Here is a 23,223-nt window from a genome sequence, read left to right as displayed (position 1 = left end):
AAAAAGCTAAGAAAGGCACAAAAGTAGCATTTAATATTAATATCAATGCCTTGGATATTATAAATAACAAAAGGAGTATGAGTAAAATGAGTAAATTATGTTTTGGTATTTGCCCTTATGTAACGGAAGCCCGCTGGTGATCGCGTAAACCTCACTCTTTGGATCCAGCGACAGACACTGTTCTGCAATCTTTAGCCTCCTCAGAGCATTTATCTCCCATGCCGGTATCGCCGGCTCCACGCCCTGCTCGGACCAGTGGCGTTACATTCACATAAACCGTCTTTTGATGAATATGATGTTACACATTCTCTTTCTTTATTAACTCTTTCTTCCATAGATGTAAAGTATTATATTGACAGCTAAAGAATATAATTGTAAGAGAAACAGGAGAGGAAATATTATAATACAAAATAGATAAATATAATTGAACATAAATAAATATAAATAATAAACTTAAGGCTAAGAACAATTAAAAACAAAGATATGCAAAACCAGAGAGATTTTATGAGAATGTAACACAAAACAGTTTACTTGGAAAACTGTTCAGGTATGATTTAAGGTTGGGCATGGATGGGAAGTGTAATTTAAAATAATTTAACATAACGAGCTAATGCATTAAAGGAGCGTCTTCAGTTATTCATACAGAACTGTCTAATATATGACATAACCATAAGGGGTTATTAGACTATGAAGTGTTTGCGCTGTTTAAACGCAGCTATGTCAGGATTAGGATAGGCTATATATTTTTTATTATTTAAATTATTATTATTATTGTTATCATTATTAATATTATTATTTTATGACATTTATTTAGGCTATTGCACTTAAATAAGTCATCTAAATTCTAAATTAATATTTCTATTTATCCATTTTAGCTATCACTCTGCCTGCCTTTCTCTTCTTTTTTCTAATTTTTGGGGTTCCACGGTTAATCGTTTGCAAAATGTCTTTAGTTTGTCCAGATTATTGTTTTTCCTCTAAAATAGAGACTAAGCGGAAGGAAAATTAATGAATTGATGAATGAATGAAATGATTGTCGTTTTTATACCTGTGCTGTGCGGCTTGCATGCGACAAAAGTGAACGAGTAGACGCGAGCTCCGGTGGCTGGTTAGAGCCAGCGCCGCACATCAAACTGGTTAAGAGATTCTGGATGGCTGCCAATATATGATGGAAATTCTTCCGAAGTTTCAGATGATATCTGGGCTTGTGCATAATTATGAATGTGAAAATTGAAAGTGAAAGTCGTGACATTTGGACATAATGGCCAAGCATAAGAATACAAGAGTGTTTCCATTATTATTAATCATGACATATTTCATGCTTGGGCCTATATGAATAACACCTCACTGTTTACCGTTTCTGAAAGTGGTGCTGTAAGCGCAAAATGTTGCTTGTATAATTGTAAAATGAATGATGAAATGGCTTTCTTATATCTGTAATTTCTGATAATATAATAGATTTAACTAGTGTGAGCTTATGAGTATCCGACAATCATTTAGCAAAAATGCTTCCAGTATCCTAAACTATTTACTTTGTCATAGAAAGCAAAAATGCAGATTTTTATACTGATTTCTTTTAAAAACAAGAAAAAAAAAGAAAATATTAGCTACCCTTAGCAATTGTTTATTTAAATATGATCATCTCAAAATATAAAATAAAAACATAATGGTTTGACTTTGTGAAATCATAAAACACACTTGCAGAAAAGAGTTTATAGAATAAATTAGCAAATTCATTCTCTCCAGTAGATAGCGATTATAGCTCAGTAATAACACCATGATGAACACTGATCTGCTTTGCAGGAACCACTCAACCACGCATGTCAAACCATGCATTCTAAACAATAATCTTATGAAATCAGCTGAAGCAACATTTATATTGAATTTAAACCAGTTTAATTAAGTTTAGATGTTTAATAACTGCAAAAAAAAGATCAACATTGCTAATCATAAAATACAAACGGTCGCTGAAAAGTTATTAGACTACAATAAAAACTGTTCAAATAAGAGATTTCTTATTTAATACTGAAATCAAATTAAAGTCAGTTATGATAGCCTATTATCAAACCATAGGCTACTCATTTTATTACTTATAATTGGCTGAGACAGTGACACTTTTGCGTTAATACCTTTTTCTTGCCTATAGGCTACATAACATTAAAACAATAATCTGGACAAACTAAAGAGATTTTGCAATGCTAAAATCTTAAAAGGATAAATAGAAAAATTAATTTAGAATCACAGATGACTTATTTAAGTGCAATAGCCTAAATAAATGTCATAAAATAATAATATTAATAATCATAGCAATAATAATAACTTAAATAATGAAAATATATAGCCTATCCCAATCCTGACATAGCTGCGTTAAAACAGCACAAACACTTCATAGTCTAATAACCCCTTATGGTTAACAGTTCCAGGTAAATTGTTTTGTGTTACATTCTCATAAAATCTCTCTGGTTTTGCATATCTTTGTTCTTAATTGTTCTTAGCCCTGCCAATTATGTTTATCTATTTTGTATTATAATATTTCCTCTCCTGTTTCTCTTACATTTATATTCTTTAGCTGTCAATATAATACATTACATCTATGGAAGAAAGAGTTATTAAAGAAAGAGAATGTGTAACATCATATTCATCAAAAGACGTTTTATGTGAATGTAACGCCACCGGTCCGAGCAGGGCACGAGCCGGCGATACCGGAATGGGAGACAAATGCTCTGAAGAGGCTAAAGATTGCAGAACAGTGTCTGCTGGATCCGAGGAGTGAGGTATACGCGATCACCAGCTGGCTTCTGTTACATAAGGGCAAATATAGATGACCAAAACATCCTTTACTCATTTTACTCATACTCCTTTTATTACTTATAATATCCAAGGCATTGATATTAATATTAAATGCTACTTTTGTGCCTTTCTTAGCTTTTTTCTCGCCTATATACTGGGTTAAAAATATTAAATTACTCCATCTCCAGCTGCTGTTGAAAGAGCAGCTGGCGATCTTCAATCTGCAATTTATTGCTTTTCCTGCAGTTCCCGCATGTAATGTTGAATTTTAACAGTCGAATTTGAACCACTGAATTTATGGAAGGGAATACTTGACCTGAAATAAAATGAACTGAAAATTGCCTTTTGAATATTATACATCATATTTTTAAAGAGTATTGCATATTTTGCAAGTGAAATCTGGAAATTGAATATGAGTTTTTGAATTTATAAGTATGAAAACGTGTTTGAAATATTTTTAGTTGAAATAATCACAGCTTAAATAAACAGATTTGTTAATTTTCAAGACCTAAAAATACAAACCCTGGAATTCAAGTCATTAAAATGCCAGAATTTGTTAATTCGGTGTACTATTTTTTTTCAGTTTGTGCTATTCAACAAACTTTTTAATTCAATACTTTTGGCATTGATTTTGTTCCATACATAACCAACTGAATACTCATTAAATGGGACACATTCAATTCAATTCATCTTTATTTGTATAGCGCTTTTACAATGTAGATTGTGTCAAAGCAGCTTCACAGAAGATTATAGTGAATTGAAACAGTGTAGTTTTTAGAGTTTAAGCTCAATTAAGTTTAGATTAGTTCAGTTCAGTTCATGTGTTTTAAAATTCACTGCTGAAAGTCGAAAAAATTCTAACACATTGACTTAATTATTGGTCATTATAAAGTTTTACCACAGAGAAGCAAGTTTTAATTTGAATTAAAAAAAAAATAAATAAATAAATAAATTATAATAATGATAGAAAATTACTGAAAACAAATTAAGTTAACTTTATTTCCCGTCCTGTGATTAGAGTAATTCCTTGTGTAAACTAAATAAGAACAGCTTGTTAATGCAATACACATAAGGCATAAGTATAAAAGATCATAAACAAAAATAAATAAATAAATAAATTATAGCAAAGATTATCATAACATTTTAATACTATGAACAGCATAGAGTAAGTACCTATTATGAAGTTTATTGCAACTCTGTCTCTCTCCTCACTTCTTGGAGCCTTCTTGGCCCGTTCTTTTTGTTGGTCTCCAGCTATTTCTGTGTCTGCTGGTCTCAATGGCCAGACTGTGTTCAATGAGCCTGTATTTGGTCAGGATCTGCCTCTGCTTTGTATCTCTAACACTTTGAAGATATTCTTATAATTCATAATTTGATTTTATTGTCCGATAGAGTTTCAATTTACTTTGTGCTTTAGTTTCTTTAACCCAATGTTTCAAATATACAGTATATTTTAGATAGCTTGATATTTTGATCTATTTTGTTTGCGTGAAGCAGTTTTGGTCTGGTACTGGTTTGTGTCAGTAGAGTTGGTCAGCTTAAATCACAGCACCACCTGGCTCAGAGGACTCATTTCAGGATTCAGTTCTTGGCTTTGAAATGCAGCAATTCTGTGGGACTTAATTTTAGATGCCTCCAGCATTCGAAGGATATTTTTTGTATATTAATTTCAATGAGAATCTGCCTAATTCTGCCCTACATGCATTATTGTGTGTGCTCTGTAATTTTAAAAACATTCTGCAGAATTTTATGTGTAGGGCTTCTTATTGGAGCTCTTCAAGCTTTATCTTTGAGATAATTCACTGTCTTACCGAAGCTCCCTTATGCAGTGATGATCAGGCCGAGGTAAGTGTGGTAATCATGTGCTCAAGCGCAGTGCTGCCTAGATGGAGCTTGTGTCAGTGTTTCTGACATCTGGGCTTTTTCTGAAAGCTTTTTCTTTGAGGTTTACTGCCAGCACCCAGTTCTGGCAGTAGTTACGCAGGAGGTCCAGGCACCAGATAATCTGCGTTTTTGTATTGTAGAGTGAGTCTGGAGGCTGTAGACTGTTCCAACCACACCGCTAATTTATTAATGTCATTATCAGGCTGCATCCCTGCCGCACTCCTCTTTCAAGTACATGCTTGTTGAAAAAATATTTGTTCTCTGTACCCGTTTGTAACTATTATTAAACGTTGGTTTCTATGCATATTGGTTTTTTTACACACAGAACAAGTTACTTGAACTCATAGATAGAGCAACAGGTTGTACTAATCCGTTTATATTTTTCTAGGCCAGGAAAATTGATTGATATTTGACTTAATAGACAAATAAATTGTTGAATCTAACAGAAAAGCAGTTTAGTTTAATAAAATTTTAGTTTGGCTACCATTAAAAATAAAGTAAATCCAAATATTCATAATTAAATAAAACATTGTTATTAATAATGATTAATAATTTTATGGGCTTAATTCATTACATAACGGTTGAGAATGTAATTTGTAATTCAGTTCAATTCATCTTTATTTATATAGCACTTTTACAATGAAGATTGTGCCAAATCAGCTTAACATAGAAGATTATAGTAAATTGAAACTGTGAGTGCAACAGTCTAAACAAGCTAAAACTCAAAGCAAGCGCTCACATCACAGACTAATGTAAACAAACATACATGTGACTGTGCTAGCAGCTAAAGCTAACATGAGCTAATGTTTGTTTAAAAGCTGAGCCTTTTATCTTACTGAAAGTTGTTAGCACAGTAGTTAATTTTGTACATCAGGATTGTAAATGATACTGACTGGTTTTAATTAGCTAAATCTTATGTGACTGAATAACTTAAATCAGTACCCCTTCTCTCTCATCCTCTTTCCTTTTCTCTGTCTGTGATGGTCACTGTCACCACTCCTGGTTTATCTGTGTAACTAGTTGTTATTTTGCTTTATTTGTTTACTTAATTTTTATTATTTTTACTTATTTTAATTACACATTTATTTACCTCTAGGTTTTGCTATACCAGTCCTAGCCTGAATATTCATTCAGCCATACTGATTAGTTTGATTATAAATCTAATTCAAAGCCCCTCACTCTAATTTTCCCCTTACTTTTCCCTTGATGCTCTTTGAGCAATTAGGATATCTAAGTTTAATTTGACCTTGTTTTGACACTCAGAGCACTATTTTGATGAAAGCATTAAGCGTGTGTCAGAATCCACTTTTGCTATTTTAAGGGCGGAAAAATTAAATTTGCGCCACGGCGCATGGTCTAATCAGAGTCTCATCTCCTATTCCCTTTAAGAGTCATTTGTGTCTGGCCATAGCGCATTTGCTATTTACATGGCAGCCTTTTTAAGTGGAAAAATTGAGTGCTTCACTAGCGAGAAAACAGTTAAACAGACCATCTGCAGCGTGAGAATGAGAGATCATTCTTTACTTTCACTTTCACTCTATTTCCTGGATAAGGAAACGTGTTGTACGCACAGACATCCATTAACTTACATAATTAATTTTGTTTGTTAAGCGCAAAGATTTGTTTCAAAACTATTTCTAAATTCAGTTCTAATTTCAAGCAAACTAATAAATGAACAGTAATAAAAAAGTGTGGTCAAAAAACTAAAAACAAAAAAGTTATATCCAAAGACACATGATATTATGCCCTATATGGTCCAAAACCTGACAGGTGGGCAAATCTAAGCTTGTTTTTAATAAAACAAATATAAATATGCATATAATAAATACTACTACTACTACTAATAATAACATTATTCAAAAGAAAGTTGTCATGAATAAACTGAAAAAGCCCCCCCAAGTTGAATAAGGCATGAAAGCAGTGGTTTTTATATTTATGTAGAAAACAATTATTTTTGTAATATTTTATTCTTTTAATTCTTTTTCATTTGTAAAGATATTTGCGTATTGCTGTAGATACTTTGTGTATTAAGCAATGTGCAATGGAGGCGCATAACTAACGCACTCTGCGCTGGAGCTGGTCTATTGTGCAGTCTATTTTAGTTCCTCAAAATAGCAACGTGCCAGCAATGCGCCTTAACACACTTCCTTTTTTTAGACCAGAATGCCTATGGGTGCACATATGAGTGCAAATGCATTTTCTATTTAAACAGCATGGTGCCAAACATCAAAATGATACTTGAGTTGAGCTGAAACTAGCAAACAACAATTGCATTGCGCCTTGCGCCGTGTGTATGATAGGGCCCTCAGTCTTTCTCAGTTGAGTTACTTTATTTTCTTTGTTTTGCTCCATTCTGTTTTATTTTATTTTCTCTATATGCAAAGAAACCAAATTAGTGAGAATCATCAGAGAAAACGGAATAATGGACTGGTAGTCCAGGTAACAAAAAAGTCAGATATGACCTGTCAATTTAACAATTATTATTTAGTTCCATTATTTAGTGCCACGGACCAAAACAACCCATGTCCGCCCTTTGCAGATTCCCTAACTGACTACAGTAGTTAATTAAATTGCACATAGCTCATCCAGGACAAATATTCCAACTGAATCATATATGAATATACAATGATCCAAAATACTCAATCGGGAAGCATGCAAAGTAGCCAAAATTTGTTTTCAAAAGTCCTGTTAATCACTGAAACAAAAATCCTGGAGTTTTAAAACTGAAATGGTGTCTGCAGCATTTGTAAATGTGTTAACATTTTAATGTTCAAATTCTGAAAATATATAGGCTACACTTGCTTGTTAGAATATTGCTTTGAAGTAAGAAATAATTTATAATATTTGAAAATTCACTCAATTGTAACAAAGTTAGTTTTAAAAGCATTTCATATAAATGGTTAACTTGCACAATGCTTAAATATTTACGGTAAACCTACACATATCCTTTGAAAAAAATGCTGCTGTATGCACATTCATTAATAGGTCTAAATAGATGCATCTATTATTCGTTCTGGTCAGGTTAATTTATTTTTTTTTTTTGTATTTATTTATTGTAATAATATTGAATCTTATATTCAATATTGAATAATATTCATTCATTCATGTATAATTTTACTTATATGATTTGCACCCCCTACTGGGGGTTTTACAAACGGTTGGTATATTAAACTCTTGTTAAGTTCATTTCATTGCCATGTGGCAGAAGTACACACAGCTGTACTGTACAAGACGTAAAGTTTACCAAGGTGTTGCTGTTGGGCTGCAGCAAGGGCATACTGTTGTTGCTGAGCTGCATTCAGCTGCTGAACTGTGAGATGACCGGATCTCTGGAACAACTAAAGAAGGAACAAAATTGAAAACAATGTAAGTTTTTGTGGAAGATTGTGCATTTCATAAGGCTACTTTAGTAATTTATTAAGAATGCATTAAATTGATAAGAAGTGACAGCAAAGACATGTTTACTGCTATAAATTATTTCAGTTTCAACAGATTTCATCACCTTTTCTAAAACTTTTATCATAGTTGCTCTTTTGCATTTAAAGAATATTTACATTAACACCTTTAATGTGAAAACAAACACACTTACAGCCTGAAGACAGCATATTAGATAAATCTAAGCTTAATCATTGGTGGCACCACTCAGCTTTAATTTAGTTAGAAAATCCCAATTCAACTCTATAATGAAAATTCCTGGCCCACGGGCTACATGAAATACTTGCCTTAAAATGCTGTACCAGATAAAATTAAACCCTTGAAAATATCTGTCTGTTTTAGTACAAAATTATAATCTAGTTGGTAATTGATTAATGATGAGAAAACAAGCAATGTTTTGAACAAATAAAGCAAATTAACATCTCTAAAGTGTTTTGTTCATATTTTCATCTTAATGTATTTTGTAATACTGCTTTGTCTATATATTTCTGTTCAGGTATAGATATTTAGCATTCAATGCCTTGCATTGTAAAAAAAAAAAAAAGTAAAATGAAAAAATATATATATATATATGTGTGTGTGTGTGTGAGTGTGTATGTATATATTCAACATTAAATAAAGTACCTTAATTTAGCACTGTTATGAAACATGCAATGTTTATTGCTGTGCACTTACACAGGCATTTGTGAATGCTGTGTCCTGCTTCTCTCCTATTAAAGCTTTTATAAAAAAAAAATCTAAAATGCTTTTAATTATCATTCTGCTAAAAGTAAATGCAATAGAGTGATTTAAATGTCTACTCTTTCAGTTTGAGACATGCCACATAGTGTGTATGCGCTACAGATGATCAACGCAATAATTGTAATTCTGCACAACAAAACTCTTTGCATACCCCACCCACACATTTCAACAACATCTGTGTTTAATACGGTATGGACGTTGTAATCTGTCATCATATAAAAACTACCTGTCTCTTAAAAAATGGATTTGGGTAGGATTTGGCTTCTTGATCATCATCAAGCAGATCATTCAATTATCTAAAGTGTATTTTAAGCTAAAACTTCACATACATACTCTAGGGACAACAAACACTTCAACAAAATCTTGTAAAAAAAAAAAAAAAAAAAGATGCCCTTTAAGGTGTCATGATGTCTCAGCAGCTAGAAAAATGGGCTGTTTCCGGATGTGTTGAGGTGGGAGTGTCACGTGTGGAAAGAGAAAAGGGTTTACATACAAAAGGGGGTTTCGTTACAACCAGTTCATTTGAACATTAGCAATGTAATCCTGCACACGCAGAGGAGAGTGATTATGAGAGCAGCATTTACTTCTCCCCACCAGAATACCCTGACTCCCCTGAGAGTTTTATTGATTATATTGTACAGGTACACTGCCTTACAAATTTAAACCTTTGTCCACAAACATGAACGTGAATGCAGGAGAAAGTGGCTAAACTGCAGAGCAGAATTTTGCGTTTGAACTCATTAGCCTGCTAATCAGTTCCTGCTTCCAGCATTCAGACAAAATTCATGATGACAGCTGCCTGAAATCTTAAATGCCCGCATCACAATGGTGCTGTTTAGAAAAAAGTTTGTTTCATTTTCATTGTCAATAAATTGGAATTATGACACACATGTCCTCAGGATACCACCGTGATTGTATCCTGCTTCATTCAGAAGGTGATGTGTGTACTATTAATTATTACTTAGTCAAACCAGTCAAAAGATTGAAAAAAGCTCTTATTGCAATTATTTGAACAACAATATAAATAAAATAAAACTTATTATGTTTATATCAATCCAATATGACTGTGAACACACTATACCAACACACAATTCTGTACAAACAGCTTCCAAAAGATGATTTTTATCATAGGTGTCAGAAGTTGCTGGACCTGTTCTTAACATTCTTAATTCAACCCTACTTTTAGGATATGTGCCTTTTAAGCTAGCTTTTAAACTATATGCCTTTTAAACTAGCTGTCATTAAGCCACTTACTTAATAAAACACAGCTTGTTCCCAAATAACTAGTAAATATAGACCCATTTCAAACCTGCTTAAAACTGAGATCTTACTTACTGGACCCAAAAACCACAGACGCAAAAACCTAGAACACTGTCTAACCCTTGATGGATTTTCAGTTCAGTCAAAATGCAGCTGCTACAGTGCTTTCTAAAACAAAGAAATATGATCATTGCATTGGCTGCCTATCAAATATTATTATTATTTTTTTATTTAACTTTTGTAGAACTACCTACAAAGTCCTGAATGGCTTAGTTCCCCAGTATTTGAGGGAGCCCCTGATGTATTACAGCCCCTCATGTCCACTACTCTCATTTAATTCTGGACAACTGATTATTCCCAAAATATCAAAAGCAACTGTAGGTGATAGATCTTTCTCATATCTGGCACCTAAACTATGGAACAGCCTTCCTAGCATAGTTAGGGAGGCAGACACACTCTGTCAGTTTAAAACTAGATTAAAGACACATCTCTTTGCATACATATAAAACTAAATCCAAATCCAAATCCTCTAAAGGACTGTTAGGCTGCATTAATTAATGCAACCGGAGCCAGGAACACTTCCCAAAAGACATTATTATTACTACTTCTCCTCATCCTGAGGTCTCCATAATCCTGGACTGTGCCATATCCTGAGCAGATGCTGTGGTGGTCATGGAGGAGTGGAAAGCGTGAGACTGATTCTTAAAAGACCTCAGTTAAGAGGAGTTTCCGCATTGATTTCGCTGAGGCCAGCTTCCAGTCTCCGCCACTGAGACTGCAGCTCTGCACAAGATGTTTGGCCAGCGGAGAAATTAAAATGATCGTGCCCAACTGAGCCTGGTTTCTCTCAAGGTTTTTTTTTCTTCACTTCCGCCATTTAGTGAAGTTTTTTTTTTTCCCTCTCCGCTGTCGCCACTGGCTTGCATGGTTCGGGATCTATAGAGCTGCGCATCGTTGGATTTGCTCTTCAGTGTTTGGACTCTCAGTAGTGATTATTAAACCACACTGAACTGAGCTAAACTGAACTTAAACACTACAAACTGAACTACACTGTTCCAATTTACTATGACCTTTTATGTGAAGCTGCTTTGACACTATCTACGTTGTATAAGCGCTCTACAAATAAAGGTGAATTGAATTGATTTCGTGGGCCAGCTTGAACACCCGCCGGTGACCTACTCAGACCTGCAGTTTCTCCATGATGGACATCCAACGTTCATCAGCCTCTGGTGCCTGGACTGCATCTCTGCACAAAAAGTTTGGCCAGAGGAAGTGCCCATCTGAGCCTGATTTCTCTCAAGACTTTGTAAATAGGTGAAGTTTGTTTCTTGCCACTGTCTCCACTGGCTTGCTTGGTTTGGGACTTGCAGAGCTGCACATCAATGGATTTACTCTTCGTTTGGACTTTAAGCAGTGATATTTGAACTACACTGTACTGAACTAAACTGAACTTTAACTATGAGAACTGGATTGGTGCAGTTTTAATTTAATAGAAATTCTCCATTAAAGGTGCTTTGACTATTTGCTATAGAAATAAAGATGAACTGAACTCTTGTGATCAAAACCTTCAACATTACCTCAGTATCCCAGAATCATCCAAAAAGTATTATAAAATTCTGCATAAATACTTTATTACAACAGTTTTGCAAGTATGCAGATAAAAAAAAAAAAAAACTGAAATATCACATGCTCCTAAGTATTCAGACGCTTTGCTAAGTATTTAGTAGAAACACCCCTTTGATCTAATACAGCCATGAGTCTTTTTGGGAAAGATGCAACAAGTTTTTCCACTCCTAAATTTGGGGATCCTCTGCCATTCCTCCATGCAGATCCTCTCCAGTTCTATCAGGTTGGAGAATAAACGTTGGTGGACAGCCATTTTTAGCTCTCTCCAGAGATTCTCAATTGGGTTTAAATCAGGGTTCTGGCTAGGCCATTCAAGAACAGAGTTTTTGTGAAGCCACTCCATAATTTTAGCTGTGTGCTTAGGGTCATTAGCCACTTTTCCACTATCGTGCCGAACCGTTCTAAAAACAGTTTGGAACAGTTACGGTTGTTGGTGCGGCCCAATTACAAACCGTTCTTGGCCCGGAATTCTCGGCAGGTGCTGAACCGTGCTGAACTGTGCCTATAGATTCTGAGTGTTGATGTTGCAGCTCTGTTGCCATGCTACCACAGCTGGCTCTGCAAAAGCGAGCTAGTCATCAGACATCCAAAACGTAAACAACACTACGTTTAACATAACAAAAAAAATTATACAGGTCTGAATTATACAGTTTGAAGATGTTTTTAAAACTATAGAGCAATCTCTGGTAGAGAAAGGAATTAAGAAAAGTTACAAACATTGCTGGGAAAAAAACAAAAAATCTTAAGCATACATTTCGCAAAAGGAATACAACAGCAACAGAAAAAATAGATCAATAATACAACTCATTTGACAGTTTTAGGATGCCACCCAGCCACGAGAAATGATATGCTTGACTCCTTCCTCCCTGTCATTTTCACAGCTGTCAGAATCGTTTGTGGAGGCTAACAGCTATTATGTAACGTTTAAATAAATATATTTTGGGCATTTTCATTCCATTTAGTTTGGTTGTCTTGATTTGTTGCATGCTTGACCCGGCACATAACAATGTATATATATATATATATATATATATATATATATATATATATATATATATATATATATATTATTGCTGTCAAAATTAGCGCGTTAACGCATGCGATTAATTTTTAATTAACGCGTTAAAAATAATTAACGCAATTAACGCAGTTGAGCTTTTTTTATTTCCTGTTGTGGCCGACCTGTGTTAAACGTGCAGAGAAATATGGATACGATTAAGGAAGGACCTTTAGACGGAAAGTTTCATTATAAAACTCTGCCGGATGGTTCTGTGGATAAAGCAAAAGTAAAATGTGCATTTTGCAAAGCCGAATTTAATTACCACAGAAGTAATTCGTCTTTGACTTATCATTTAAAAGCAAAACACCCTACCGAAACCATCTCAGGGTGTCGACAATGTAAATTGCAGGAGTGCGTTCGTGGTAAAATGACGAGGTCTGTAAGCGATAAGGTAACAAACGATTTGGTTATTTGGATAGCTAAAAACTGCCGACCTATTAACATAGTCGAGGACGATGGACTGCGGGACATAATTAAAACTGCATCGGGAGACACCTCATACGATCTGCCCTCAAGAGCAACCATCATGTCAAAAGTACACACTTTATATGACGATGAGAAGGCACGGAGGATGAACACATTACAGCAGGCGACACACATCGTGCTCACAGGGGACCACTTGACTTCGGTGAGCAATGACAACTACTCAGTGCACTTCGTTGATAAAGAATGGAAATTGCATTCATTCGCACTAACTGTGTCTAAAACTGAGGAACGACAGTACGCTGAGGCATGTGCGGATCGTTTTCTCGATGTGGCAAGAGAATGGAAAATCGAGAAGTTAAGCACACTTGGCACTGACAGTGCTCGTAATATGGTTGCTGCCGCAAGACTACTTAATTTGAACACCTGCCCTGCACGGCCCACATTTTGCAGCGAACTGTCACGGTTTCCATACACGGCAGTGGATTTGAAAGTGTCCTAGCTAAATGTCGTAAGATTGTTGGGCACTTTAAGCACAGTCCAGCCAACGCTCATGAACTGATGCAGCATCAAGTGGCATGTGGACAGAAACAGGAATCTCTTGTTCAGGACATTACAACAAGATGGAATTCTACCCTGGAAATGGTTAAGCGGATTCAGCGATACAAATCTCCACTGACCACTACCCTGGCTCAGCAAAAGAGCAATGTTGCCATGTTGACTGCACAGGAGCTCGCCAAACTGCAAAAGCTGGAGGAACTACTTGAACCCTGCAGGTAGGTTAATATTATTTTCTCCGTCTCATGTCTATCCCCAATCTCTCTCTGTCTCTCTCTCTCTCTCTCTCTCTCTCTCTGTGTATGTGTGTGTGCGCGCGCGTTTGCTGTCCGCTGTCAACGCGTGTGCGTGTGCGAGCTTGCTGTCCGCTGTCAACGTGTGAGTGCGCGTGTGTGTGTGTGCGTGTGCGAGCTTGCTGTTCGCTGTAAACGCATGCGTGCGTGTGTGTGTGTGTGTGTGTGTGTGTGTGTGTGTGTGTGTGTGTGTGTGTGTGTGTCCGCTGTCACGGCATGTGGCATAAAACAAAAATAAAAATAAGTTAAGATTAGTGTAAAACAATATTTAAAAAGCGTAGAAGAAATGAAGAAATAAATTTGGTGTTGAACAATGTAATGTAAATGAAATACAATCCTTTATTATGATAGAGCAACATAATAATATGCCACTGAGTTATCTCCCCCAAGTGTGTGTGTGTGTGTGTGTGTGTGCGTGCGTGCGTGCGTGTGTGTGTGTATGAGTGAGTGTGAGAGTGCAGTGTGTTTGTATTTAAATTAGTTTCTTTGCAATTGATACCAACATCGTGTGTTTTCTATTGCAGACACGTAACTGAACTGCTGAGAGGAGAGCAGTACATCTCCTGTTCAGTGGTATTGCCAGCCTTGTGCCACTTGTTCAAAATTATGGAAACCACAGAGGATGATCCAGCCTATGTAGTTAAATTCAAAAATGATTTGACCTCAGACCTGTCTAAAAGGAAAGACAGCACTAATCTCTCATGGCTGAAAATCGCTACTGTAATTGATCCAAGGTTTAAAGACCTGAAGTGTCTTCCCAAAGATGAAAGAAATGAGGTGTGGACTTCAGTAAGCAAGCTGTTAATGGCAGAGAGTCCTGAAAAACAAGAGTCTAAAAAGACAACAGACCAACAGCCACCAAAAAAGAGAAAGATCTCCATCTTGCTATTTACTTCCGATTCAGAGTCAGATGAAGAGGAAGAGTCCATAGAACAATGTCTGAACCGCTACAAAGCAGAGCCCAAAATGCACATGGAGGGTTGTCCTCTAAAGTGGTGGTCAGAGAGAGAAGCAACGCATGCTAGGCTGGCATCAATAGCACGCAAGTATCTGTCACCTCCTGCTACCACTGTGCCCTGTGAGAGACTGTTCTCACTCTCAGGTCACATCATCCAAAAGAGAAAGGGCCACATTGTCCCCAAATAATGTCAACAGACGTGTCTGTCTTAGCAACTGGCTGAAAATAAAGGAGGACTAAGCTAATTTGATTCTACTTATCCGTTTTTTCAGTGCCAATATTTTGGATTTTATTTTTGCAGTCCTCCTAAAATCCAGCATGGAAATCTTTTTTTTTGTTGTTTTTATTGGCATTTATTGTTTTAAAATTCAAGCAGGACTTACATGCCTTTGAAGCCAACTGTTAGGTTTGAGGATATTGATGTTTTTTCAGTTATGTGGTTTATATGAGGAAATGTGTTACAAGTTAAACAAAATTTCGAATAAAAAATTGTATTTTGAATTGAATTAGTTTCTTTGTCTTGAGTTTACATTAATTTACATTTAAATAGCCAAAATTACAAGTTTCAGTATTTTAAATGCGATTAATCGCGATTAATTTTTTAAAAAAGGTGCGATTAATAAGTTAATTTTTTTTAATCGATTGACAGCACTAATATATATTATTAGTATATATATATATATATGTGTGTAGTTAGGTCCATAAATATTTAGACATTGACACAATTCTAACATTTTTGACTCTTTACATCAACACAATGGACTTTAAATAAAATTAACAAGATGTGCTTTAACTGCAGACTGTCAGCTTCAATTAGAGGGTATTTACATCCAAATCAGGTGAACAGTGTATGAAATTACAACAGTTTGCATATGTGCCTCTCACTTGTTAAGGGTCCAAAAGTAATTGGACAATTGATTTCTAAGCTGTTATATGGCCAGGTGTGTGTTATTCTCTCATTATCCCAATTACAATGAGAAGATGATATGTGCAGAGTTCATTTCAAGTGTGCTATTTGCATTTGGAATCTGTTACGGTCAACTCTTAAGATGAGACCCAAAGAGCTGTCACTATCAGTCAAGCAAGCCATGATTAGGCTAAAAAAACAAAACAAACCTATCAGAGAGATAGCAAAAACATCAGGCGTGGCCAACAACTGTTTGGAACATTCGAAAAAAGAAAGAACGCACCAGTAAGCTCAGCAACACCAAAAGGCCCGGTAGACAATGGAGAACAACTGTGGTGGATGACCAAAAAATTCTTTCCCTGGTAAAGAATACACCCTTCACAACCGTCGGCCAGATCAAGAACACTCTCTAGGAGGTAGGTGCATGTGTGTCAAAGTAAACAATCAAGAGAAGACTACACCAGAGTTAATACAGAGGGTTTATTACAAGAAAACGGTGAGCCTAAAAAACAGGAAGGCCAGATTAGAGTTCTAAAAAAGCCTTCACGGTGCTGGAACAACATCCTATGGACAGATGAGACCAAGATCAACTTGTACTAGAGTGATAGAAAGAGAAGAGTATGGAGAAGAAAAGGAACTGCTCATGATCCTAAGCAATAAAGCATGGTGGTAGTAGTTTATATATAGATATATATATAGTAACAAAATAACCATAACAATGCCAGGAGTTTCATTAAACACTGTTGCTAAACTAACAAATAATCGGTCGTCGTCTAAACAAAATGTTCCACCACAAATTAGTAGTTAAGACTTCATGAATTTATGCAGAAATAAAATAGAAGACTAGGGCTGTGACGGATCGACTGATTGTCAGTAACCCTTTCTATTGATAGGCCTTTCAATACTTTCTCCTTATGTCATTTCATTGTTATTACACATAACTATTTTTTCAGATTTTTTTGTTTTGTTTTATTTTTATGTTTGTATTGTTTGGGTTTTTACCAAAGTCTAGTTCAATTCCATGTCCAACCCTTTTAAGAAAGCTGATATTAAGCATCTTATTAAGAAACCACAAGTTGACCCCAGCAACTTGGCTTACTGTAAGCCTATTTCAAATCTTCAATTTAGATCTAAAATACTAGAAAAAGTTGTTTCTGCCCAATTACGCTCCATACTACAGATGAACAATGCTTTTGATGCGTTTCAGTCAGGTTTCAGGCTTCATCACAGTATGGAAACTGCTTTACTAAAAATAACCAACAATTTACTCTTAGCTGACGAAGGCTGCATCTCGTTACTAGTTTTACTTGACCTCATTGCTGCATTTGACACGATCGATCATGATATCCTCGTAGACAGCTTAAATTTTACATCGATCATGATATCCTCGTAGACAGCTTAAATTTTACAGGTGTCCAAGGACAGGCTTTTTGATGGTTTAGGTCATATGTATCTGACCGTTACAAGTTTGTAAATATAAATGGACAGCTTTCAGACAAAAAAAATTCTGACAAACAAAAGTATTATTTATTTGGCCAAAATTCTGTACATAGCAGATTTCACAACTAAACCTGCAATTAGAGTGATATTAGCTCTACTGTAAAAGATCTGGCTGTTATATTAGACAGCAACTTAACTTTTGAAAACCATATGTTCCATGTCACAAAAACAGCATTCTTTCATCTGAGACACACCGCTAAGCTACGAAGCATGCTGTCTATTTAGAAGCAGAATAGATAGTTCATGCTTTTATGACTTCTAGGTTGGATTACTGTAATGCTCTGTTTGCTGGTTGCCCAGCATCATCTATTAATACACTTCAGTTAGTGCAAAATGCAGCTGCCAGAGTTCTTAACAGGTCAAGAAAACATGACCATATCGATATCTTATCTAACCAACATTTTGTCTCTCTTCAGTCCAACCTGCTCTTTAAGATCTCAAAGCTCAGGACGTATGGTAGTACCCAGAATAGCAATGTCTACTAAAGGAGGTCAAGCCTTTTCAAATATGGCTCTTAAACTCTTTAACACACTCTCTCAGTTCAAAACAAGATTAAAATATAGCATTACAAATAGCATTACGTAACTAGGATGAGTGAGTGTACTCTATGCAGGTGAGTGGGCTTGACAAACCACCCGTAGGACACACTCTTCCTGACTCAATTCACCAGGCACTTAGAAATACTTCTACACTTCTCTGAATAAAGTTTACAAAGTAAACTGAACTAAAATATTTTCATTTGAAATGGTCACAAGTAATACTTAGTATTACTTGTGTGTGTGTGTGTGTGTGTGTGTGTGTGTGTGTGTGTGTGTGTATATATATATATATATATATATATATATATATATATATATATATATATATATATATATATATATATATATATATATATATATATATATATATATATATATATATATATATATCCGTGCACTTGTTTTGACTTTTCAAATCATTCAGAATTTTGAAAGCTTTTATTTTAAACAAATAACAATTTTTTTAAACACACGAGTATTACCAAAAAAGGTTTTAGAATAAGCAAAACAATGAATTAAACATCATATCATTTCTATCTGAATTCCCAGTGGAAGAAACAGGGACATGCTTATTTTTCTATAGAAAATAAAATATTTTTGGTAGAACACAAAAATAGAATTATGGAAAAATTTCATGGTCAAAAAAAAAAAAAATCTAATAACATTTTATTACAACTATTCAATTGTGTCAAGCCCTTTTGCATTAATTTAAAATGTATGCCAATTTGTGTCAAGAAGGTATGACAGAAGTTACATAAAAACATAGGTTTCACCTGTTTTGAATGACCATTTCACATTAATACATGCAGATAGGAAGATGAAATATAACTTAAAAATCAAGTCGGTCAAGTTATGAACTTGTCATTTGAAACAAATTTTATTTAGGTATCTATTTATCAATATTTTAAAACATGACCACTATCAAATTCCATTGTATAGAAGATAAACAGCAAGATTCTTGTTATGTGTTTTACACGTAAAATAAAGTCACATGGGTTTTTAACAGCAATGAAAACAGTACAAACTGATTATTTTGGTTGAACCATCCTCAAAGCACTAATTTACTCTCAAAGCAATTGTAATTCCTTGTTTGAATTTACAAGACTTTATAAGATTGTAAAACCCTTTGTAAACAACTTTTTTTAGGTCACCGATGTTGTCATCTATCCAAAAAGGCAGCTTTTAGGGCATTGCAGAATTTTTAGGCAAAAAATTGGCTTGCATTCTCAAGATGAGTCTGGCAAATTAGCCTTTTCATGCCCTATTTCTATATTTATTAACAAGCTTTCATAAAGTATTAAGTACATGCTGTATTTTTTCACATAATAATAACAACAACTAGTAATAAAGTTTACATGTTAATTGATGTCGCTTCTCATTAGTTAATCTGCTAAAAGGACACAGACACTGAAGGCATCACAGATCTTAGCGGCACCTGCTCTTCAAGACTGCAGTCAATAAAGACTAATTTTGTTGTATCTGCATAAGGCCCTTTTTCAGATGGGATTGCCCAATCATTTGTTACAAACTGTTGAAACTGTTGTTACAAAATATTGAGCTTTATATGACTTGCTTTTTTGTGGGGGGTGGTTAATTATTAATTGTACAAATTTGTATTTGTAAGTGTATTTGCTTTTTATTTTTAATACATGGTTATATGCAGTAAAAGTTTAAATGTTAAGCATACTGAACTGTAAGCTTTGAGGTCTAATATGCAATATTATTAGACTTTGTTTTGATCTATCAAAAAATACAACAGTATTGAGAATTTTAAAAGTTTATTAATCCTTTTATGTCTGTTTACACTTTTACATGTACATGAATGTATCAAAGGAAATATAATTCCAGATCTGTCCTCTGTAGGCTAGATAGTCTTATTTCAAAACGCTCGGTTTGGCTTGTGTGGACTTCGAAGGACTCACCTTTGAAGTCTGCATCCTTCAAAGGTTACAAAATGTTACATTTTCAAATCAGTGGAAACATTCAGTAATAGCTGTGTCCAAACGTGTAAAATGCAGAAGACGGCTCATGTCAAACCTTTTTTGAATTTATACTGAATGTTTATTGTATTGTGTTTTAAACACAATACTAAAAAAAAGTGATTTGATTTGTCTTGTGCATTTGTTTGAATCGTAAACATTATTAGTGAATGCATTATGGGTCATTCTTTTCTACGTTCAGCAAGCAAAAAATATTTTGTTCTGTTATTTGTTAAGTAAACATGAAAAATTTTGTTGGGAGAACTAAGGGCTTTAACAAAATATTTTGGGTTGTGTGGTGTCAAAAACAAGTGTATGATAGGTTGCCTTATGTTAAGTTGGTTCAACTTTTTTTTACAGTGTATATATATGTTTTACATGCTTATATGTTATATGTTTATATAACTCCTATTTTCATTTATATTTATTTATTTTTTTTCCTATTTTTTTCATTATTTATAGCACATCATCTATATATTGACATCTCTTGTTCAAATACACTGTATAAAATGTCAGTGATTTTAACAGTAAAAGTCTGTTCAATTTACAGTAAAAATCTGTTAAATGATTAAACAGCTCATTTCTGTACAATATACGGAAAATAACTGTAATAGCCTTTGTTTTCGAGGAAGTATGCAGAGTGTCTGAAATCTTGCCATACACATTTATTCACTAGTCCCTAAATTAGTCAATTAGGTTAGTCGACTAGACAATGTGATTGACCACAAATGACTGAATTCAGACACTGATGAACAACTGCTGTTAACAAGCACAATCACTGAAGGAAAGAACAAGAAATAAAACTACAGACACAGCCTCAAACCAAACCAACTGAATTAAAACAGAGGATTAAACAACTCCATTAAATAACAGCATTATTAATTAAATTTGACTTAATTTCTGTCATATCTGCAAGAATATTTGATAATTAACAGAGGTTTATATTTTTTATTGAAAATGTTTTATTTGACCTCACCATCATGGAGATCAGGGGTTGCTTTAGTTGAGCTCTTGAACCTTTACTCTTCTATCTTAATGTTTCTCTGGCTGTTATAACTGTGTTTCTGAAACTTATCGATAAAAGCAAGAAAGGCAATGAGAAACTATACTGTATGTACTTACTTGTTACAAATATAGTTTCTGGTATTTAATAATTTAATTCATAAAAAAGAATTGCAAATATATTAATATTTAATATTAATATTTAAATGTAGTTTAGGACAACACTGCAGCTTTTCAACAAACAGTTAGGAAGTAAATAATAGAAAATTATAAAAATTAGAGTGTCATGCACAAAACTTTGAGAGCTCCAGCAGCACATTAAGACACACAGACATCAAGAATCAGAATACGAAACTGAAGCATGGTTGATAAAAAGAATAAAGCTGCGTAATTCATTCATGGCGCAAGGCATGCTGGGTGCCAGGAGAGTAAAAAAACTCCCAGCATGCATTGCAACATGAATAAATTATGCAGCCTTATGTTCTTAAAATTTCTTTCTCTGCCTTTATTTTATTTTGTTCTTGGGGTAATATTTCAGTAGATTGTTTTGTATTGTTCTGGCTTGTTTTTTATTGGATTTTTTTTTTTGTCACCATTATTGAGAGTGAAAGACTAATTGTTGATGTCTGTGTATTTCTGAGTTCTGCAATAGTTCAAACATTTATATTATAAATGGTGTATTTAGACCTGTTAAACAGTCATTAATTGCTGAAGCCTCAGTGGTTTCATTTATTTATATTATTAATTTCTCACACATAACTAACATGATATTGAATGAGTTAACAAGCAGGTGAGTGTGGCTTTAATGTCATAGTTAATCTCATCAGATTCATTCTTGTATTTTCTTTTGGATTTTCATGCTATACAAATGGTGTGATCAACACAATTAATTATAGCAACAAAAATAATGACTAGTTTTAAAACAAGAAGTTGAAGAGCCCAACTAAAGCAGATGCTGTCCTCCATCATGGTGACTTCAAATGAACAACAAAAATTTCATTAAGAGCTTTTGTTCACGTGACAGAAATAAAGTCAAAGGTCAATAATAAGTGAAGCTCCTGATGTTTGTGGAGTTGTTTAGTAATCCTCTGCTGAGATCTTGAGAAATAAAAGTTTTATTGTGTAATTATTTTAATTTTAATTCATGATTATTTTATTTAGAGTTATTTAGTCTTGTTTTTCTTTCCTTCACTGATTCTGCTGTTAACAAATGTTCATAAATAACTCTCAATCCTCCTTTAATTAGACACTTAATTATCTCATTAACTTCATCACTGTTCAACCCTCTGTAGTGAGGACACTAGTAAGAATTGTGCTTTAAGGGGTTAAATGTGTTTCATGAAAAATACAGACTGTGGAATGTATTTTTAACAGAAATATTCTGTAAACTGAATTTACGAATGTAAAATGTTAAAAACAGTAGATTACCAGCAATCACAGATGCCGGTTTTTCCGTAAAATCAAGAATATAAAACAGCAAAATACTGTAAAAAAATTTGTGTGTCACCATTGTGGAGGATAGTAGTGTCTGTGTGCAAGTCCAAGATGAACTGAGAGTATCTGATGTAATGGTGTATCTTTTTTTGTTTAAATGTAACTGTGTAGTTACAAATGGACTGAAAATCTGTTTGCTAATTGCAATCATGCATAAACACATTAATGCATTTAATGACTTTAAATTTTTGTGCACTAAGCTATGTTTTTGTGAACTGAACAGTGTATCAATTAATGAAATACGGTTATTTTCCGTAAATCTAAACAGTTCTATAAAACTTCCGTATTTTTTACAGAAAAATCCTCGCAACCACAGCTGCCGGTTATTTTCTATAAATTTAACACATTTTTTAACAGTGAACAGTATGAACAGCAGCTATACTAATTATTTTCTTTGTTCTCTATTTCAACCAGGGGATACCCATCCCGAGGCCTCTAGAAATTGTGCAGCACCATTGATAGGATTCAAGACCTGAGAAGAGATGAAGCCAACTGTCGAGGACTTTGAGGACAACACATACACTTAACCCACAAATACACATCATTAAACAAGTACACGTGGACATCACCTTTATGCTATACAACTGCAGGTTAATTGGGTTTATATATAATAACTTTAACTGTTAAAAGCAGTTATCACATCTAAGCTGGTTGAGGTACAGGGCAACACCCATGACTGAGTAACGCGAGAGCCTGCAAGCCTGCGTGTCCGTCTGCTAGACATCAAACAACTCCCGAGACTTTTTTCCCTTTATTTCCACTTTTCTCCGCGTA

The 23,223-nt window shown here is 34.4% G+C and overlaps 1 protein-coding gene across 3 annotated transcripts in view; it reads right to left on the bottom strand.

The window, feature by feature from the left end:
* The window catches only part of LOC130247579 (pumilio homolog 2-like), a 151,149-nt gene that overhangs the window by 83,091 nt on the left and 44,835 nt on the right, over positions 1–23,223 (bottom strand). For all 3 annotated transcript variants that reach the window (XM_056480878.1, XM_056480877.1, XM_056480879.1), the window contains exon 5: positions 7,919–8,012. In XM_056480878.1, the coding sequence (XP_056336853.1) occupies positions 7,919–8,012 (94 nt within the window). The remainder of the gene's footprint in view (positions 1–7,918; positions 8,013–23,223) is intronic.

The sequence above is a fragment of the Danio aesculapii genome, chromosome 20 (assembly GCF_903798145.1).
Source record: "Danio aesculapii chromosome 20, fDanAes4.1, whole genome shotgun sequence".
Taxonomy (NCBI): domain Eukaryota; kingdom Metazoa; phylum Chordata; class Actinopteri; order Cypriniformes; family Danionidae; genus Danio; species Danio aesculapii.
This window is presented reverse-complemented; position numbering and strand designations above follow the sequence as displayed.